This window comes from Loxodonta africana, chromosome 25 (assembly GCF_030014295.1).
Source record: "Loxodonta africana isolate mLoxAfr1 chromosome 25, mLoxAfr1.hap2, whole genome shotgun sequence".
Lineage (NCBI taxonomy): Eukaryota > Metazoa > Chordata > Mammalia > Proboscidea > Elephantidae > Loxodonta > Loxodonta africana.
This window is the reverse complement of record NC_087366.1, coordinates 34941081-34958679: the sequence shown is the minus strand read 5'-3', so window position 1 is coordinate 34958679 and position 17599 is coordinate 34941081. Positions and strand designations below refer to the sequence as shown.

At 45.2% G+C, this 17599-nt stretch overlaps 1 protein-coding gene across 1 annotated transcript in view; it reads right to left on the bottom strand.

Moving 5' to 3' along the window:
• Window positions 1-16425, bottom strand: part of KCNK1 (potassium two pore domain channel subfamily K member 1) — a 59065-nt gene extending 42640 nt beyond the window's left edge. Inside the window, exon 1 of the mRNA XM_003410898.3 lies at window positions 16039-16425. Within this exon, the coding sequence (XP_003410946.2) occupies window positions 16039-16393 (355 nt within the window). The 5' untranslated portion in view covers window positions 16394-16425. The remainder of the gene's footprint in view (window positions 1-16038) is intronic.
• Window positions 16426-17599: the final 1174 nt, after the last annotated feature.

Genomic DNA, 17599 nt, shown 5'->3' with positions numbered 1-17599 from the left:
TAGAGCATATCATTACAGAAAATCATTAAATCCGGCAGCAGAGCTCAGGGAGACAGTGAGAGAATTCCCTGAGCTGAGTAGACAGAGCATACCTAATTAACCCATGTTAAAGCTCTTCAGCCTGATGTCACATTCTCATTTGGCCAGAGACAAAGTGAGGTTTTCCTATTGCAACAAGCATGGCAGCACACATGCAGAACTGGGGCATGAGATGGGGCATTTGTCATGTCCTCTAGGGCAGACACTGCCTGGTTTGTGCTGCGGGAGGTGACACAGGTGGCACTCAGGTCTCTGACCAGGTGGAGCTATTATATCTCTGTAGGGACCACTGCAGGTCCCTGGGTGGTTCAAATGCTTCATGCTTAGCTACTAACTGAAAGGCTGGTGGCTCTAATTCACCTAGATGGGACAAGAAAGAAATGCCTGGCAGTCTAATTCCAAAAAATCAGCCACTGAAAACCCTGTGGAGCATAGTTCTACTCTGACACACATGGGGCTGCCACGGGTTGGAATCGACTCAATGGCAATGGGTTTGATTTTGGCTTTAGGGACTAGTGCAGTGGTCCCTTTGCCCAAGCCAGAGGGAACCAAGCTAGGAAACTCTCAGTTGCTGAAGTTTCTGGATGACCTAATTCTTCTACCTCTGCATTTAGTGGGAAATGGAATTACTTGCTCAGGGGGAGCAAAAAGGTGGAACCTATCGGCATTTAATGGTAACACAGAAATGTGTTAGAACAGCGAGGATGCTTCTCTAAGAACACAGAGCTAGAGCCGGCCGCATTTCATGTATGAGGAAATGAGCAGAAACTGGAAAAACTGGAAAACAAACGGTCTGCCTCACCTTGTACCTCAGGGCAAGTCACCTACACATATGGCATACAAAACACAAGACTTACGGGTGACTCAGTAGAAGGGAGAGTCGCTTTTAAAACCATCATGCCCTGGTGGCGCAATGGTTCAAGCGACCAACTGCTAACCAAAAGATCGGGGGTTCAAAACCACCAGCAGCTCTGTGGGAGAAAGATGTGGCAGTCTGCTTCCACAGAGATTTAGAGCCTTGAAACCCTACAGGGTCACTATGAGTCGCGCTCGACTCGACAATAGCGGGTTTTTTTGGTTTATAAGTGCAAGAAGAAATTCAGTTTCATTAATGGTGAGTTTTCCTACTGCATAATCTCTCTTCAAGGTGTTAGTGCACAAACTCAAGTTAGATTTTTCTACTTCTGAGCTGGTAACTTTTGGACTTAAAATCCTGCCATTAAAGGGTGACATAATGAGGTGTACCTAATGAAACACAGTGCCTTAGAGCAGCGAGTCTCGTCGTTTTCCTGACAACTAAATAAACATTAGATGTTCCGGGAGCGACACACTCCCATGGCCATAACCTGACTCGTCAAAACCCTCACATGTGATGGCAAAGCGCAATACTAGGATAAACGGCAACCGTTAAACCTGTTACCACTACTAATGGCCACAAGGGCGTAAATAAAACAGTCCTACGAAGATGCATACTTCTCTGTGCCAGAGGTAGCATATGGTCCTCCTTCTCCTCTTCAAAAAGTATTGTAGAACGCAAGTCAGTGCGACACTTCTGGAGGGGTAATCCTCAATCTACTCTGATTGTTTTAAGTCAGTCATTTGGAAACTCCAGTACTCTACGTCTCATGTGCTGCAAACAAGCTCTGGGTCTGGCTTTGATGGCGCTGTGCCGTTCAGACTCTCTCTCAAAGGCCACATTCATTTCCACTCCTTTCCTTAACAGTCCTCATTCCTCTTCTCCACCTGACCAAATCTTACCTGTATGTCTCGTGTATCTCAACTCACCTCCTTCATGAAGTTTCCCTGACCGCTTCAGCCCATAATGGTCTCCCCTGAAAATGCTGCAGATTCGACCAGGAGCCTCATGCAATTCAGCAGTTAGGAATACACGCCATACACAGCATCCTGAGTTATATGGTCTAGTTCTGTCTTCCCATCTGCACTGTCAGCTTTTGGCCATTACAGTATTCTCTAGGAATGCTGACATGTTGGGCACAGAGGCAGCAAGTACTCAGTAAATACTTCAAAGACCTTGCTGCTGTTGGTGTTAGATGCCATCGAGTCAGTTCCGACTCACGGCGACCCTATGTGCAACAGAAGGAAACATTGCCCAGTCTTATGCCATCCTACAATTGTTATGCAGCCACTGTCAATCCATCTTGCTGAGGCTCTTCATCTTTTTTGCTGACTCTCTACTCAAAGGCCTAGGATTACAGAATTTTAGAGCTAGAAGAGGGCCTCATTCAGCCCTTCCACCATGTAGAAGCGGCAACTGAGCACTAGAGAAATTAAGTTATCAACAAACTATCAACGAGTTTTTGTCGACAATAACTTAGAAAAAGAGAAACTCAGCCTCCAAAGCCCCCATCTCCCATCCCCACCACTTTTTACTGAAGTCCCCTGGACTTATTTAGTTTAAAAGTTCCCCAAAGAAAACTTCTAAGTAACACTTGGTCTGTGAAGGGTTATTCACAGACAACTTGGTTTAACAACTCCATTCGCGGAGTTAGTGATAGAAAATGCCATCTCTGCCTGTCATTATGAGCGAGCTCTGCGCAGACATGCTATCTGCCCCTTGGCTGGCTGTGTGTGGTGCCTGGGGCCCCGCAGAAGGACAGCCTCATCAGGCCACAAGAGCACTAACAAAGGCTAACACACAACATGTAGTCTTGAGTACAGCAGAAGAGGCCATCTCGATGGGCAGGTTTAGGTGCCCAGTGTGTCTTTTTAGCATCAATCTTCAGATTACTTTTACAAACAATAAGTTCAACCAGAGTTCCGCAAGTCTATACGTCATGTTCCATAGAATACTGACAGAAATTTGCTTTTTTCTTTTTTTTTTCCGTTCCCACTTTAAGAAGCTTTGCGGTGGTGGGGGAGGTGAGATGGGAACAGTGGGTGACAGATTGCTTATCCACACACCAGTAATTCTTCCCTGCTGTTCAGGGTGTAAAGCTGTCCTGCACACCGGCACCCTCCCACCGTGAGGTACATCTGCTTGAGGAGGCCTGTGGGCGACATGCTACTTCTCTGAGACAGTGAGTTATCAGAAGACAGGATGGTGGGTGGGCAGCATTCTCTCCCAGGCTCCAAATTTTATGTCAAGTAAGTGAGTCAGTCTGACATGTAGGCAGTCATGGAACAGCCTTGCCAGCATCTTCAATTAACTAGTCCACCTAAACACCTCCTTTAAATAATTGAGTTAGTAATGGAAGTTCAAGCATCTGAAGAATTTTAGTTAACAAAATGTTTCAAGCTTTTTAATTCTAGTTTAAAACATTTCAGTCTTCTCGTTATTCAGAAACTGAGGCGTCATGAAAAATATAGTACTGGAAAAAAAGAAGAAGGTGCTTAGATCATCCACAATAAGTAGGAAGCAATGTTTATACTGATAGATTCATTTCAAATGGCCAATCAGCAAATTTAAAAATATGCGGAAGAAATGAAAATTATCCAGGTGTTTTCCTGTGAGTCATATGAAAATTTTCCCATCATTGACAAACTGTCAATGTGTTTATTTGATGTTGATAAAATGTTTAGTTCTCTGTGTCAAATAAAAAAATAAAAAAGGTCTGTCTTATTTGCTTCCTAAAAACAGAAACCACTTAGATTCATTCCTTATTAACTTTATTTAATGTTAGGTACTCCTAAAAGATTTACTGAAAATATTTACTTACTGTTCTTTCGACTGCACGTAACTGAAATCTTATATTGAACTATTATAACCAAAAACCAAACCAAACCCAGTGCCGTCAATTCCGACCCATATAGCAACCCTATAGGACAGAGTAGAACTGCCCCATAGAGTTTCCAAGGAACTATTATATCAAATGTTGAATACTCTGTTGTTAAATTTCAGAAAATATGAAAAGTAGCAAATCCTTCTGTTCTTTGATTTTTTTTTTTTCAGTTTTCCACACATAAAATTCCTTATGCAATTTTAAATTATGTAATTATAGTTTAGATACTCTTTCTTAGCCTGGAAGCTGAAATATTAAAGCTATTGTTAAATGCATCCATCAAATAGCAACTTAAACCAGAGAATTCACATTTCTTGATCTTTGCTCATGGTGTTCCCTCAATCTGGAATGTCTTTTTCTTCCTCTCTACTTATCGTCATTCTTATTTCTTCTTCAGGGTCAAATTCAGATATCATCTCTCAGAAGCCTTCAACCTCTGCAGTCAGAATTAATCTCTATCGAAGAATGTGATATAACTTAAAATTGTGACACACTGTATAAGGGGAAGGCATATTTTTCATACCATAAGTATGACCCCCAAAACTCCAAAAACCAAATCCGTTGTCATCGAGTTGATTCTGACTCATAGCGACCTTATAGGACAGAAGAGAGCTGCCCCATAGGTTTCCCAGGAGCAGCTGGTGGACCTGAACTGCTGACATTTTGGTTAGCAGCCGAGCTCTTAATGACTGTGCCACCAGGGCTCCATGACCCCCAGGACACTGCATTTTAGTGGAGAACATGCCTGGTGTAGATCTCCAATATGGTGCCCAGAAGGGATTTCAAGTTCAACTGAGCTCAAGATCTTCACCCAAAACCTGCTCCTTCCACAGCCTTCCCTTTTTCAGGAAAGAGGAACTCCACTGATCATTCCTTGAGTCAAAATCTCCTGTACTTTCCACTGCACTCTCTACAATGGCCCACACATCCTACACAATCTCCTCCCCCCCGCCCCCGCTTCCTATTGTCTTCATTGCTCCCTCTCTTACTCAGCTCCTGCCACAATGACTTCCAGACATTTTTCTAGAACACTGTTCCCAGGTAGCTCTATAATTAACTCCTACCTCCTGCAGTTCTTTACTCAAATGCTATCTTTTCAGTAAGGCCTTCTGCTATGGATTAAATTGATCCTCAAAAAATATATGTTTTAAATCCAAATCTCTATACCTGTGGAGAGCCCTGGTGGAGCAGTAGTTAAGAGCTTGGCTGCTAACCAGAAGGTTGGCAGTTCTAATCTACCAGCTGCTCCTTGGAAACCCTATGGGCCAGTCCTACTCTGTCCTATAAGGTCATTATGAGTCAGAATCAACTTGATGGCAATGGGTTTTATACCTGTGGATGTAATCCCATTTGGGAATATGGTTTTCTTTGTTATATTAAAGAACCAAGTCAGGGTAGGATACGTTTTAAGCCAATCACTTTTGAGATACAAAAGGAGATTAGGCACAGAAGCAAGCAAGCAGGGATGGAGGAAAGACAGATGTCACCTGGAGATCTCCAAGGTACAGCAAGAAGCATGCCAGAGAAGCTAAAACAAGGATTTTCCCCCAGAGTTAACACAGAAAACCTTCTTCTAGAGTTAGTGCCCTAAATTTGGACTTCCAGCCTCATAAAAAAAAAAAAAAAAAAAAAGCCTCATAGCCTGTAACAAAATAAATTTGTTTGCTAAAGCCACCCACTTATGGTATTTTTGTTATAGCTGCACTAAGAAACTAAGACAGTATTTGGTACTGAGAAGTGGGGGTGCTGTTGTAACAAATACCTAAAATGTGGAAGTGGTTTTGCAATCGCATAATGCGTAGAATCTGGAGGAACTCTAATGTGCTTCGTAGTTAGGCTCTAGACTGCTGTGAACAGTCTGTTGGTAGAATTATGGACATTAAAGGCAATTCTGATGACGGACTCAGGAAGAATTGAGAACTGTGACAAAAGCTTCTATTGTCATGAACACAATGTTGCTAGAAATGTGGATGTTAAATGTGCTTCTGGTGAGACTTTAAAAAAAAATGATGAATTGGACATTGAAGGGAAAGTGATGCTTTTTATGCAGTGGCAAAGAAGTTGTCTTAATTATGCTCAAATGTGTGGTGGAAGGTAGAACTTGTAAGTGATAAACTTGGGTATTTTGCTGAGAAGATTTCTAAGCAAGATCTTAAACGGGCAGTGTGATTTCTCCTTGCCACTTAAAATAAAACGTGGGAGCAAAGAGACAGACTAACAGAACTTAAATATGTGGAAAATTTTGTTGTATAGACGAAGGACATGTGTTCTAGAAACTTCACCAAGGACATTGCTATACAATCTTTTGTTAAAGAGATTAAGCCTGTGATTGATGGAGCTAAGCAACTACAGCAGCAGAAAATCCATCAGCTTAGACAGAAACAGGATGAAATGAATCAAAGCCATCTGTCTCTTGGAATTCTACAGGCAGGAAACAGGCTAATGGAGCTACTTGGTTGCAAACATCTGTTGACCTCCAATAAAAGGAAAAGACCATCCTGGGAGCAGTGAGGAAATCTGCAGAACTATTGGAAGGAGCATGGAAGCAGGGCTGCCTTGGTTTCAAGGGTACAGCTATAGCCTCCTAGGTTTCAAAGAGGTAAGTCTCTACTACCTCACTTGCCAAAGGTGTGGTTGTGGTTCAAGTGGGCAAAGAGGATGGTGTCACTGCACAAAGCTGGGGGGATGGGGCTGCTATGCCTAAAGGCCAGGAGAATGGAGCTTCCCAGGGCCAAGCGGATGGGGTTACCACGCAAACAGACCAGGAAAATGAGGCCACCCAAAGCTGAGGAATCTGGGATGCCTTCCCTGTGAGCCTAGAAGGCAGGGTTGACACCCAGGACAAAGGACTCACCACCCTGAATGCAGAGAGTGTGACCAAGATCCAGAGCCATTGCCCACATGGTCCCAGAGAACAGAGGATTACTTTCAAGCCTTGAGAGCTAATGAAATTTACTCTTCTGCGTTGTGAACTTGCTTGATAGCCATGATTTCTCCTGTACTACAATGGATTGGGTTTATATGGCTTTTCTTGCCATAATCTTGTAATTCCAACCAAATGACAGAATGGGACTATGTAAATAAGGTGCTTGTGGCCCACCAAGGGGATTGGATAGCTTACTAATAATGCAAATAAGGTTCATGGCACCCTTGTGAGGGTGGGACCATACAAATAAGGTATGGAACCCTAATGAGGGGACTGGTCAGTTTTGCCATTCCACAAGGCTTAAAATGAATTTCCTAGACCCAGGAGACAGAAAGAACTGTAACACCAGAGATGACACGAGATGGTGAGAAGCAGCAGTAGAAAAACGGCGGATTCAGAACCAGGAGATTTGCACAAGATGGTGCGGTGGGATTCCTGGCCCACGGAGCAAAGCAGCTACAGTGGGTGTGCTCAGGCACAAAGCAAGGGAGCTGAGCGTCTTCAAGCGGGAGGCTTACTGGTGAAGTGGGGTGCCTCTGGGCACTTGGCAGAACTAGGGTTGCTGACGCACAGAGTGAGAGAGACCTGAGCAACTTTAGGCTGAAGGTTACTGGTGGAGTGGGGTGCCTCTGGGCACTTATTGGAAGAGTTAAAGGGCTTTATAACAGTTGTCTGAGCAAGGCAGGAGCTGAGGTGATCAGGTGCCAAGGACTAGAGAGAGGCCTGTCTGAGGGCACGGCTGAGAAGACACTGTCCTAACCAAAGAACTATATTCTGAGTCATTCCTTATCCTTAATTGTAACCTGTTACTTCCCTAATAAATCCCACAATCCTGAATATTGTCTGTGAGTTCTGTATGACCACTGCAACAAATTATTGGACCCAACAGAGAAGTAGAGAGTGCCGTGGGAGGGATGGCTAGTGTCAGAATTGGTAAAAAGATAGGAGAGAGGAGGTGTATCTGGCCTCTTCCTCATAGGAATCAGCCTTGAGCTGTTGATCTTGATTCTTTTCCCCCCTTGTGAAATTAGAGGAGGTCAGATGCCCCTCCATTGCTGTTTTACATCTCACATCTGGAATGGGACTGTCTACCTTGTTCCTATTCCACCCTTGTACTTTGAAAGCAGAAAACTTGTATTCTAGGTTTACAGTTCACAGGTGGAAAGGGATTTTGCCCCAGGATGGAATATACACAAAGTCTCACCCATATTTGCTTTAGATGATCCAGAAGACGAGATTTTGGATTTGGAGTTAATGCTGGGCTGGGATATGTCTTTTGGGATGATGTGATAGGGCAAATGAGTTTCGTATGTGGTAAGGACATGAATTTTTGAAGGCCACAGAGTGGAATGTTATGAATTGTGTTCCCCCCAAATATGTTTTAAATCCTAATCCCTACACCTGTGGATGTAATCCCATTTGGGAACAGAGTTTTCTTTGTTATGTTAATAGACCATATCAGTCTAGGGTGTGGTTCAACCCAATAACTTTTGAGATACAAAAGAAGATTAGGCACAGAAGCAAGCAAGCAGGAATGAGGGGAAGATAGATGCCACCTAACTATCTCAAAGGAACACCAAGGAGAATGCTAGAGAAGCTAAGATGAAGATTTTCCCCAAGAGCAGAGAGAGAAAGCCTTCCCTTAGAGCTGCTGCCCTAAATTTGGACCCATGTCCTATGGATGCCGAGTTCAAAATGTCCCTGGGTAGCTTTCTTTTCTGGGACACGGGTACTTCTTCCACCCTATTTGTGCCTCCTCCCCTCCTCTGTGCATATCTGGACTACAGATCTCCTTAAGACTATGTTGCAGACCAAACTATGAAACTAGGGTCTGAATAACCTCAAGAGGCTTCAATAAAACAGGAGGAAGGAGGCTGAGCATCGACTTGACAAGATGGCTTAACTCAGGCCCACAAAGTACCCTAAGCACTAAGGAATGATTAGAATTAGCCACCCAAGTCTTATTTCTAATATGCAATCTGTTGACCACACTCAGGGATATGAAAAAATAGCATTTTTTATTCTTTTAATATCTCTTAGAGACATTCTCCTTGTTTTTGTTTCCGCTCTTCTGAACCCACCAGCCAAGATTATATCAATTTTATGCAGTACCTGGGCCTCCTAAGTCCCCTGGGCACTTTCGGTCTAAAGCATTTCACTATGTACCAATAAATTAATTTACTAAGGCTTTATATAAAGTGCCGGCTTTAATTTCCACAAAACAAGTCAACCCTAGTCAGAGTGGCCCACACAAAAGTTAGAATCTGATCTGAGATTAAGCAGGCAGTAGCAAATTAAAGATCTGCTAAGTAGCAAGTTAAAAACCACTGCCAATGTTCAGCGTAACCCAACGAATCTCTTTGATATGACGATGGCTCCATTTTCCACCTAAAGAAGGGAAACATGAACACCTCTAGAAAATCACTGACAAGCCCTGCGGTCTAATTCGGGCACAGGGAGAGAACAACATCGTTCTTTCAAGGGTACTTGCTCTACTCCTCCAACTCCCTCTTCACCTTCCTCCTTGACCTTGACCTATTCAGGCAAGGTCAGAGGCACGACCCCAGGATGTGCTGCAGACAGAGCTGGGCCACCATCTTGGAGGATGGTATAGAGAATAAGGAATCCGAGAACCAACAAAGCAAGCCAGAGCACAAGCTGAGTCCGGGAGATAAAATGGCCATAGTCTGCTTTTTGGTGAGATAGCCTGTATCTCAGGCCAGTAAAAGACAGTGTGAACAAGGCACAGTCTGCAGAGAAGTTAGAATATTTCAGGGCCAAATAAGACACCTACTGGGCACATCAGTATTCCATGTACTTGGTTATAATTGCAATCAAATGATGCCTCAAATAAAATCCAGCATAGCACAGTGCAACCCTTTCTACGTCAAAGAGGGCATATGGTGTAGAGTGTGTCTCTGTCCCTGAAACCAATTTTGGTGTAAACTGAAGCATATGGGATTTTATGGGTCCAACTGAATGTCAAAATTTCATATGCTTCAGCCTTATATAGAAGGAGACCTGGTGGCAAAATGGTTAAGCATTCAACTGCTACCTGAAAGGTGGGCAGTTTGAACCCAGCAGCTGCTCTGCAGAGGAAAAGACCTGGCAATCTGCTCCCATAAAGATTTCAGCCTAGGAAACCCAATGGGGCAGTTCTACTCTGTCATACAGGGTTGCTATGAGTCAGAATCCACTCGAAGGCACACAACAACAGCAGCTTTATGTTACTCTTTTATTCTACAGAAAAAGGACTCCCATACACAATGGTCCAATGAGCAGTGCCATAGAACACCTTACCCTGAAAGGCACCAGATTTCCCAGTATATTAGTCTACAATCAAGACTGTATTCTCTACAAAAACCTCACAGTTATGTCACAAAAGCAAAGACATGATTTCTTTCAATTTATGGTTATTTGTAACAGTAGCCATATGTTCCAGGTGCAATAAAATGGACAAAGATGACAGCAAATATATAGTTTTGAAAAAAAAAAAAAGGCTTCAAAATGGTAAAGAACTGAAAGGTTTGGTAGGTGTGGGTTTACACATTTAAACAATAAGTATCTACTCTTAGACCATTATGGGTAGAAATGTTTCTAGAATTTATTACACATTACCTTCTTAAATAGAAGCATGCAGGGCTATTCTTCTTGATATTTCAAGGGCATCATTTACTATATTGTGTTCTAAAACAATGGTGATCTATACGGGTGTATGGAATTGTTTCTTGCAACAGTAATGACTTAGAAGTTCTATCCCTTGAGCTCCTGTATTGGATTTTTTTTTTTTTTTTCAATTAAAAAAAAATCACCACAGGCTCAGGCTCTTAAATCAGACATATGGCATTCAAATCAAGGTCATGCTACTGCTAGCTTTTGTGACCTAGGGGAAGAAGTCATTTAAGCTAAACTGTGTTGTTAGCTGCCCTAGACTCAGCTCCCGAGTCATGGCAACACCATACACAATGGAGCAAAACGCTGTGCGGTCCTATGACATCCTCATGATTGGTTGCCGATCAGACTGTTATAATCCATAGGGTTTTCATTGGCTGATTCTTGGAAGTAGATTGCCAGACCTTTCCTCCTAGTCCATCTTAGTCTGGAAGTTCTGTCGAAGCCTGTTCAATATCACTGCAACACGCAAGCCTACAACACAGACGGGTGGTAGCTGTGCAGGAGGTAAAATGGCTGGGAATCGATCCTGGGTCTCCCTCATCGAAGCTGGGATTTCTGCCACTAAACTTCCAGTGCCTCACACCTAAACACCAGCCTCTGTTAAAATGAGGATAATGATATCTAACATCTCATTACCCGTTACCCTTAACTATTGCCTTCAAGTTGATTCTGACTCATAGTGTTTTCAAGGAGTGGCTGGTAGATTCAAATTGCCTGCCTTTTGGTTAGCAGCCAAACGATTAGCCACTGCACCACCAGGGCCCCTTGAATTAGGATACCAGACCAAACCCATTGCTATCAAGTCGATTTCGACTCATAGTAACCCTATAGGACAGAGTAGAACTGTCCTATAGGGTTTCCAAGGAGTGGCTGATGGATTTGAACTGCCAGCCTTTTGGTTAGCACCCAACCTCTTAACCGTTGCACCACCAGGGTCCTAGTTCCTTGTACTTTGTGAAAGATAATACATATAAATATTGCCTGGCACATGACAAGTTTTCAATAAGCAAGATTGTTTTTTAAATATCATTTTATTTGCCTTTTCATAGGCACTCTGGTGGCACAGTGGTTAAAAGCTCAGCTGCTAACCAAAAGATAGACAGTTCTAATAATCCACCAACCACTCCTTAGAAACCCTATGGCGCAGTTCTACTCTGTCCTATACGGTTGCTATGAGTTGGAATTGACTGGATGACAACGGTTTTTTTTTAAGCTGTTACTTACGTTTGACTGGAGCCGTGACATCTTTCCCTCTTTAATCTATCATGGGCTCAAAAACCAGATAACTAATTTATTAGAATTAACTGTTAGCTGTCAACATCAGGCATGCTGTGAAAGCCGATGTTTAAGTGGCCTCAAAAAGTCAGGCAGTCCCCTTCCCCCAGGGGACAGCTACGCTGGCCAAAAGTTGCAGGCCCCTTTGGTATTGGATTGGAGGAAATGTTTGTTACACATACTTGCAGTACTACTGCAGGGTCCTTTTTCAAGGGGGTATGGCCTTCTCTTTAGTCAGCGCTCTCAGGTCTGTGTACTGACTTAGATCTGGAAGGGTTTGGAATTTCCGACGGCAGCAGCCTCAGTCTTCTGGGGTTAGTGCTGACACTGCTCCCAGAGACCTGAAATGGTCCTCTGGTTAGAGTGGGGCTTATCGAGTCTGTGAGATAGAAGAATTCTGGCACAAATTCACTTCACCATGAGCCCAGTAAGTCTACGGACCCATTCAGGAGTTCTCTTCCTGGTTCCCAGATGTATAATTGGAACCTAAGGAGTAAAGCCACCACTTGTCTCTCAGTTTGTTGTACTGAGGTGGCTTGTGTGTTGCTGTGATGGTGGAAGCAATGCCACCAGTATTTCAAATACCAGCAGGGTTACCCATGGTGGACGGGTTTCAGCAGAGCTTCCAGGCTAAGACAGACTAGGAAGAAAGGCCTGGTGATTTGCTTTTGAAAATCAGTCAGTGAAAACTATGGATCACAATGTCTGGTCTGCAACTAATCATGAGGATGGTACAGGGCCGGACAGCATTTTGTCTGTTATATAAGCAGTCACCATGAGTCAGGGGACACCTCAGTGGAAATGACAAAAAGATAAATTTAATAACATCATTTCTTACTCCCGAAATATCACCTAGACATTATTTCTTTAACCCTTGAAGGAAAAAAACAATCACAGTATAAAAGGTACATGAGAAATACTGTAGTCTATTTTTTTTTAATAGCACCTCACTTTTACATAGCTCTTCCCTCTGAAAATCTCAGAAGTGTTTTGCACTTATTTTCATTCTCATGTGACTTCTATTTGTAGATACGATGCTCTATCTTTTGTTGCTATACATTTTTTAATCAAGGGGAGGTAAAACCAAAAAGAGATGTTAAATTGCCTGTGGGAAATTACTCACAGAGTCCATGCCAGAATTGAGAATGGAGAGAACATTAATGAATTACCACCCTAAGGCTTCTTTCAAATAGGCTTAGTCCAGCTCCTTCCAGAAGTGGAAGCTTGTACTTTATACTGTTACATAAATTCATGTTCCTGTCTTACAAGTGGTGACTACCAAGAACCGCACTTTTATAATGCCCACTGTCACCATTCTGGGCAAGCCAAAGGGACAGTTCTGATTGACTGGGTGGCAATGATTTCCATCAACGGTGTTAGAAGGTAAAACAAACAGCTATACCATGTCTAATATCCACCTGAAAGAGAAGCACAAACCACACTTCCAACTGATCTAAATTGTCTGATTTGCTTCTAGAAAATAGCTTTCTAGTAATGAAGTATACAGGCTTTACTCTAGAAACTACCCAATCCTCTGGCACAAAACCAGCGTTCTAATACCCTAAAAAAACAAACAAAAAATTACCCTAAGAAGCATCAAATACGTCAGATAATGGGTCCATAGAAAACCAGAAGGGTATCCTTGGTTTAGCGCAGTTTCACGCCTGTAACAACAGCTCACTGATTTGCAAATTTTATAAACCAAGAGGAACCTTTTCATTTAGTATATCCTTAAATGCCCCTTGCACTGGTTTCCTAAATGAACTCTTATTTTGCATGCATACAGACTTTCCTAGGAACTACGATGCAATCTGAATACCAATAATAAGACATCTACTCCCCGCCCCTTTCTACAGGAACTGCGTTTTTTCCTAATTAAAAGGGAGAGGAATCTCAGAAACGTTTGTCTATTGGAGGTGTAAGCTGACGACATTTAAATAGGTATGTATGATGTCCAGCTTGCAAATGAGCCTCATCAAGTGATGTGAAATCCCACCAGGAAAAGCAAATGGGTTTCAGAAAAACAGAAACTGCTTCTTCCTTAAAATGGTAACTCACCTCTTAGTCCTGAAACTGTTCTTTTCCTCATAACACTGTCCTTATTACTGTTCTATCTCACAACTAGATCAATAAGCAACATCATGATACATGGAGAAAAGATCGAAGTTGCCAGCGATTTCATTCTCCTTGGATCCACAATCTACGCCCATGGAAGCAGCAGTCAAGAAATCAAAGGACACACTGCATTGGGTAAATCTGTTGCAAAAGACCTCTTTAAAGTGTTAAACAGCAAAGATGTCACTTTGAGGACTGAGGTGCTCCTGACTCAAGCCATGGTGTTTTCAATCGCCTCACAAGCATGTGAAAGCTAGACAATGACTAAGAAAGATAGAAGAAGAATTGACACCTTTGAGTTGTGGTGCTCGTGAAGAATATTGAATATACATACCATGGACTACCAAAAGAACGAACAAATCTGTTTTGGAAGAAGTATAGCCAGAATGCTCCTTAGAAGCGAGAACGATGAAACGTCATCTCACATACTTTGTATGCTTCATCAGGAGGGATCAGTCCCTGGAGAAGGACACCATGCTTGGTAAAGTGGAGAGTCATGGAAAAAGAAGACGATCCACAATGAGATGGACTGACACAGTGGCTGCAACAATGGGCTCAAGCATAACAAGCATCATGAGGATGGCACAGGACCGGGCAGTGTTTCGTTCTGTTGTACATAGGGTCACTATGAGTCGACGACACAACAATCTTCAAAATACCATTACCAGGAAAGTACTAAAAGTAGTGATTCTTCAAAGTGTTTACCCAACGTTGTGACTCACTTGTAGACCTGTGGCCGAGTGGAAACACACACTTCTGCAGAGAATGGATGAATCTAAATCTAGCACAAACATACCCAGAAGGAAAGGCATGCACACTTGTAAGGGATCTGAGGACCGAGCCAGGTAAACACAATGGAAGCAGCCATAGTGAAAATAAAAAATAAAGTGTGGTGCTGGCAGAGAAGCAGGCGTTCTTGGCAAAGCGAGATAACAGGTTTGTCTTGTTTAGCGCTACATTTAACACAGTTTTTAAAATTTCACAACACAAGCTGGAATCCTACTTCTGGCTATTTCAGGGTAAACTTACATTAGTTTAGTCATTCACCCCAGACTTTTGAATAGATTGAATAGATTGTTTTACATCTTCTCCATGGATAGTGGAAGGAGTTAGTCACTACCAAGTAATTACCAAACCACTGAGTTTAGGAGGATGATAATACAAACTCTGAGAAGTGAAGCGGGGGTGGGGTTGGCGGTAGGGGTGGGGGTCAAGGAAATGTTGGCTGTTGATTCACCTGTAAAGATTTGGTGGGGTGAGGTAGGGTGGGGGGAAGACAAAATGCTCCTGGCAGGGTAATCACAAGGCCCCGATTCCAGAACTTAACTGCAAAGTGTGTGCCATTGTGCACGCCAGGGTGGGCTGTTCCAGGATTCGAACTCATAGATCAGGGTAAGGGCTCTGTACCGGACGCTCTTTAAGAGTCTTTCCAGCGTCCAAATAAAGAATTATATCTTCACCCAGGTGTATGTGCCTCACCAGCCACGGCTGGGAAAATTCAGTCTCCACTCATTTAATCTGGGGCACATCCCGGACCTCATCCTCCACCTGGGGCGCTCTTCCACTGAGCGCGTGAGCAGTGCCGGGCCTGGGCGCTTGGAAGTTTAAGGGTAACCCCGCTCCCCCAAAGTTGAAAGAACTGCTGCATCAGGGGTGCCCCGTCTTGCCAGATCATAGGCAAATGGACGCTCACGTTCCTCTTTTTCACCTCTCCTCTCACCCTGAAAAGAAACCTTATCTGCCTGTGCGCTCAGCAGTCACCTGCGAAGAGCAGAGTGGCGTCGCTCGGCTACCACCAAAACCTCCCCGAAGGCCCAACACAGCGGAAAAAATATCCGAAACATTAAAAGCGAGGGCACCCTGCGGAAGGTGACCTGTTACCGCAGTAGTATTAGATTCTGCAGCCCCGGCCTCCGAGATGACAGGGTCAGAAGGATGGTGAGGCGCTCGGAGCACTAGACGGGAAGTTGCCATCCTCTCACTACCACGCTCGAGGGTGGCCAGGATGCTTCTGAGTCACCCTGGCGGTTCGGCGCAGGTCGTCTCGAAAAAAAAAAAAAAAATGAAGCCCCTGCAACCACCCAGGCGGAGAGGTTGGAACCACTTCCCAAGAATTGCGGGCGGCAACACCGAAGTCACATTAAGAAGCCACCTCGCCTGCTTCCGGCTCCACGGACCCATCCTCCCCCAAGTCACCGCAGCTGGGCGGCCCGGGGAGTGGTCGGGGACCGCCGGAGGGCCGGCTAGAGTGCCGCGGCGGCCTCCTACCTGTGGTGGAGAGGACGGTGCTGGCGAAGAAGAGCGCGGAGGTGAAGTCCCAGTTCCAGTTGCCGGAGGTGTTGCTGAGCACCGACACGCCGTAGCTGCTGGCCTCCAGGACCCGTGTCAAGAACTGATCCAGCTGCTCCACCGTCAGGCAGTCGTGCTCCTCCAGGAAGCGCCGCTTCGCCTTGTTCAGGTCCTGGCGCAGCAGGTCCTCGTTGGGCAGCTCCACCGACGAGAAGACCACTGCGCCGAACACCAAGTAGAGCACGTAACCGACCACCAGGAAGCCGAAGAACCAGGCCGAGCGGTGCCGCTCCACCAGGCGCACGCAGGACTTGCTGGCCAGCGACTGCAGCATCTTCCTCCCCCACGCGCCGGCGCCACAGCCGCCCGGGCCGAGAGCGCCCGGCGCCGCGCCCTGGTCGGCGCAGCCCGGCCCGCCCCGCACGCCCGCCGGCACCACCTGCCCAGGCCCGCGCACAGCGCCCCGCCTCTGGTCCCGGCCGGCGGGGGCGGCCCCCGGCACCACCGATCGCTGCGCGCCCTCGCCGCTCCCGCTCCCGCTCCCGCCGCCCCCTTTGTGCAGCGGCGAGTTCCCAGCGATTGGCTCGCTGCGGCGGGTTTTTTTCTTCCTTCTTTTCCTGCTTCCTTGCAATATAAAAAGCCCAGATGATGTGGCGCTGACGTCGTTAGCCAGCTCAGGTAACCCGAGAGCCGCCTGAGTCCGGGTGGTAAACTTGGCCAGGTTGTTGGTGCGGGTGGCTGGAGAGACACGGAGATGACGTCTGCCCTGCTGGCAGCCCTGGCCTGGCCTGCTGGCCTGGCCGCCCTGGGAGTGGCTCGGGGGCACCCAGACCCCCGCCGGGGCCTCTGCGGGCTGTGCGCCTTCTCCTCCCCCGGTGGGAAAACCGAAGAAGGGGGCTCAGACCCAGAACTGACAGAGCTCAGTGTGTGTGTGGAGGGAGGGGGCGACTTCTGGGAAAGGTTCCAGCTTGTCCAAAGCCCCCTGTCCGAGCCTCCACCTATTTCCCATGTGTTCCCTCCTAGTCAGAGCCACTCTTAAAAAATAGGGAGCGTTGAAATACGGCCCTTCACCCACCTTATCCAGAGCCATTATGATGGTGACAGCTTCAGAATCTAGAACTGAAAGCCACCTTCGATCATAAAGGTCTCCACCCCAACGCCCACCCAAACCCCTTGCCTAAGAAGAAACAAGCGTGAAGGGAAGTTTTAGAAAGGTCCCACTTCTGAGCTTTAGTTCATTAAAATAGGACCTTGGGTTTTATGGTGAAGAATATTCCAACGTGCCAACTACCAGAAGCAATTGAGCTTTCCTCAGTGTGTGTGTGTAATTCTTAGCTACCTTGGAGTCGTATCCAATGCATAGCGACTCTGTATGAACAACAGAGGGAAACACTGCCTGCAGCCTTGGTCTTGCCCAGTCCTGGCCCTCCTCACACTCATTGCTATATTTCATCCCATTGTTGCAGCTGCTGTGTCAATCCATCTCATTGAGGGTCTTCTTTTTCACTGACCCTCTACTTTACCAAGAATAATGTCTTTC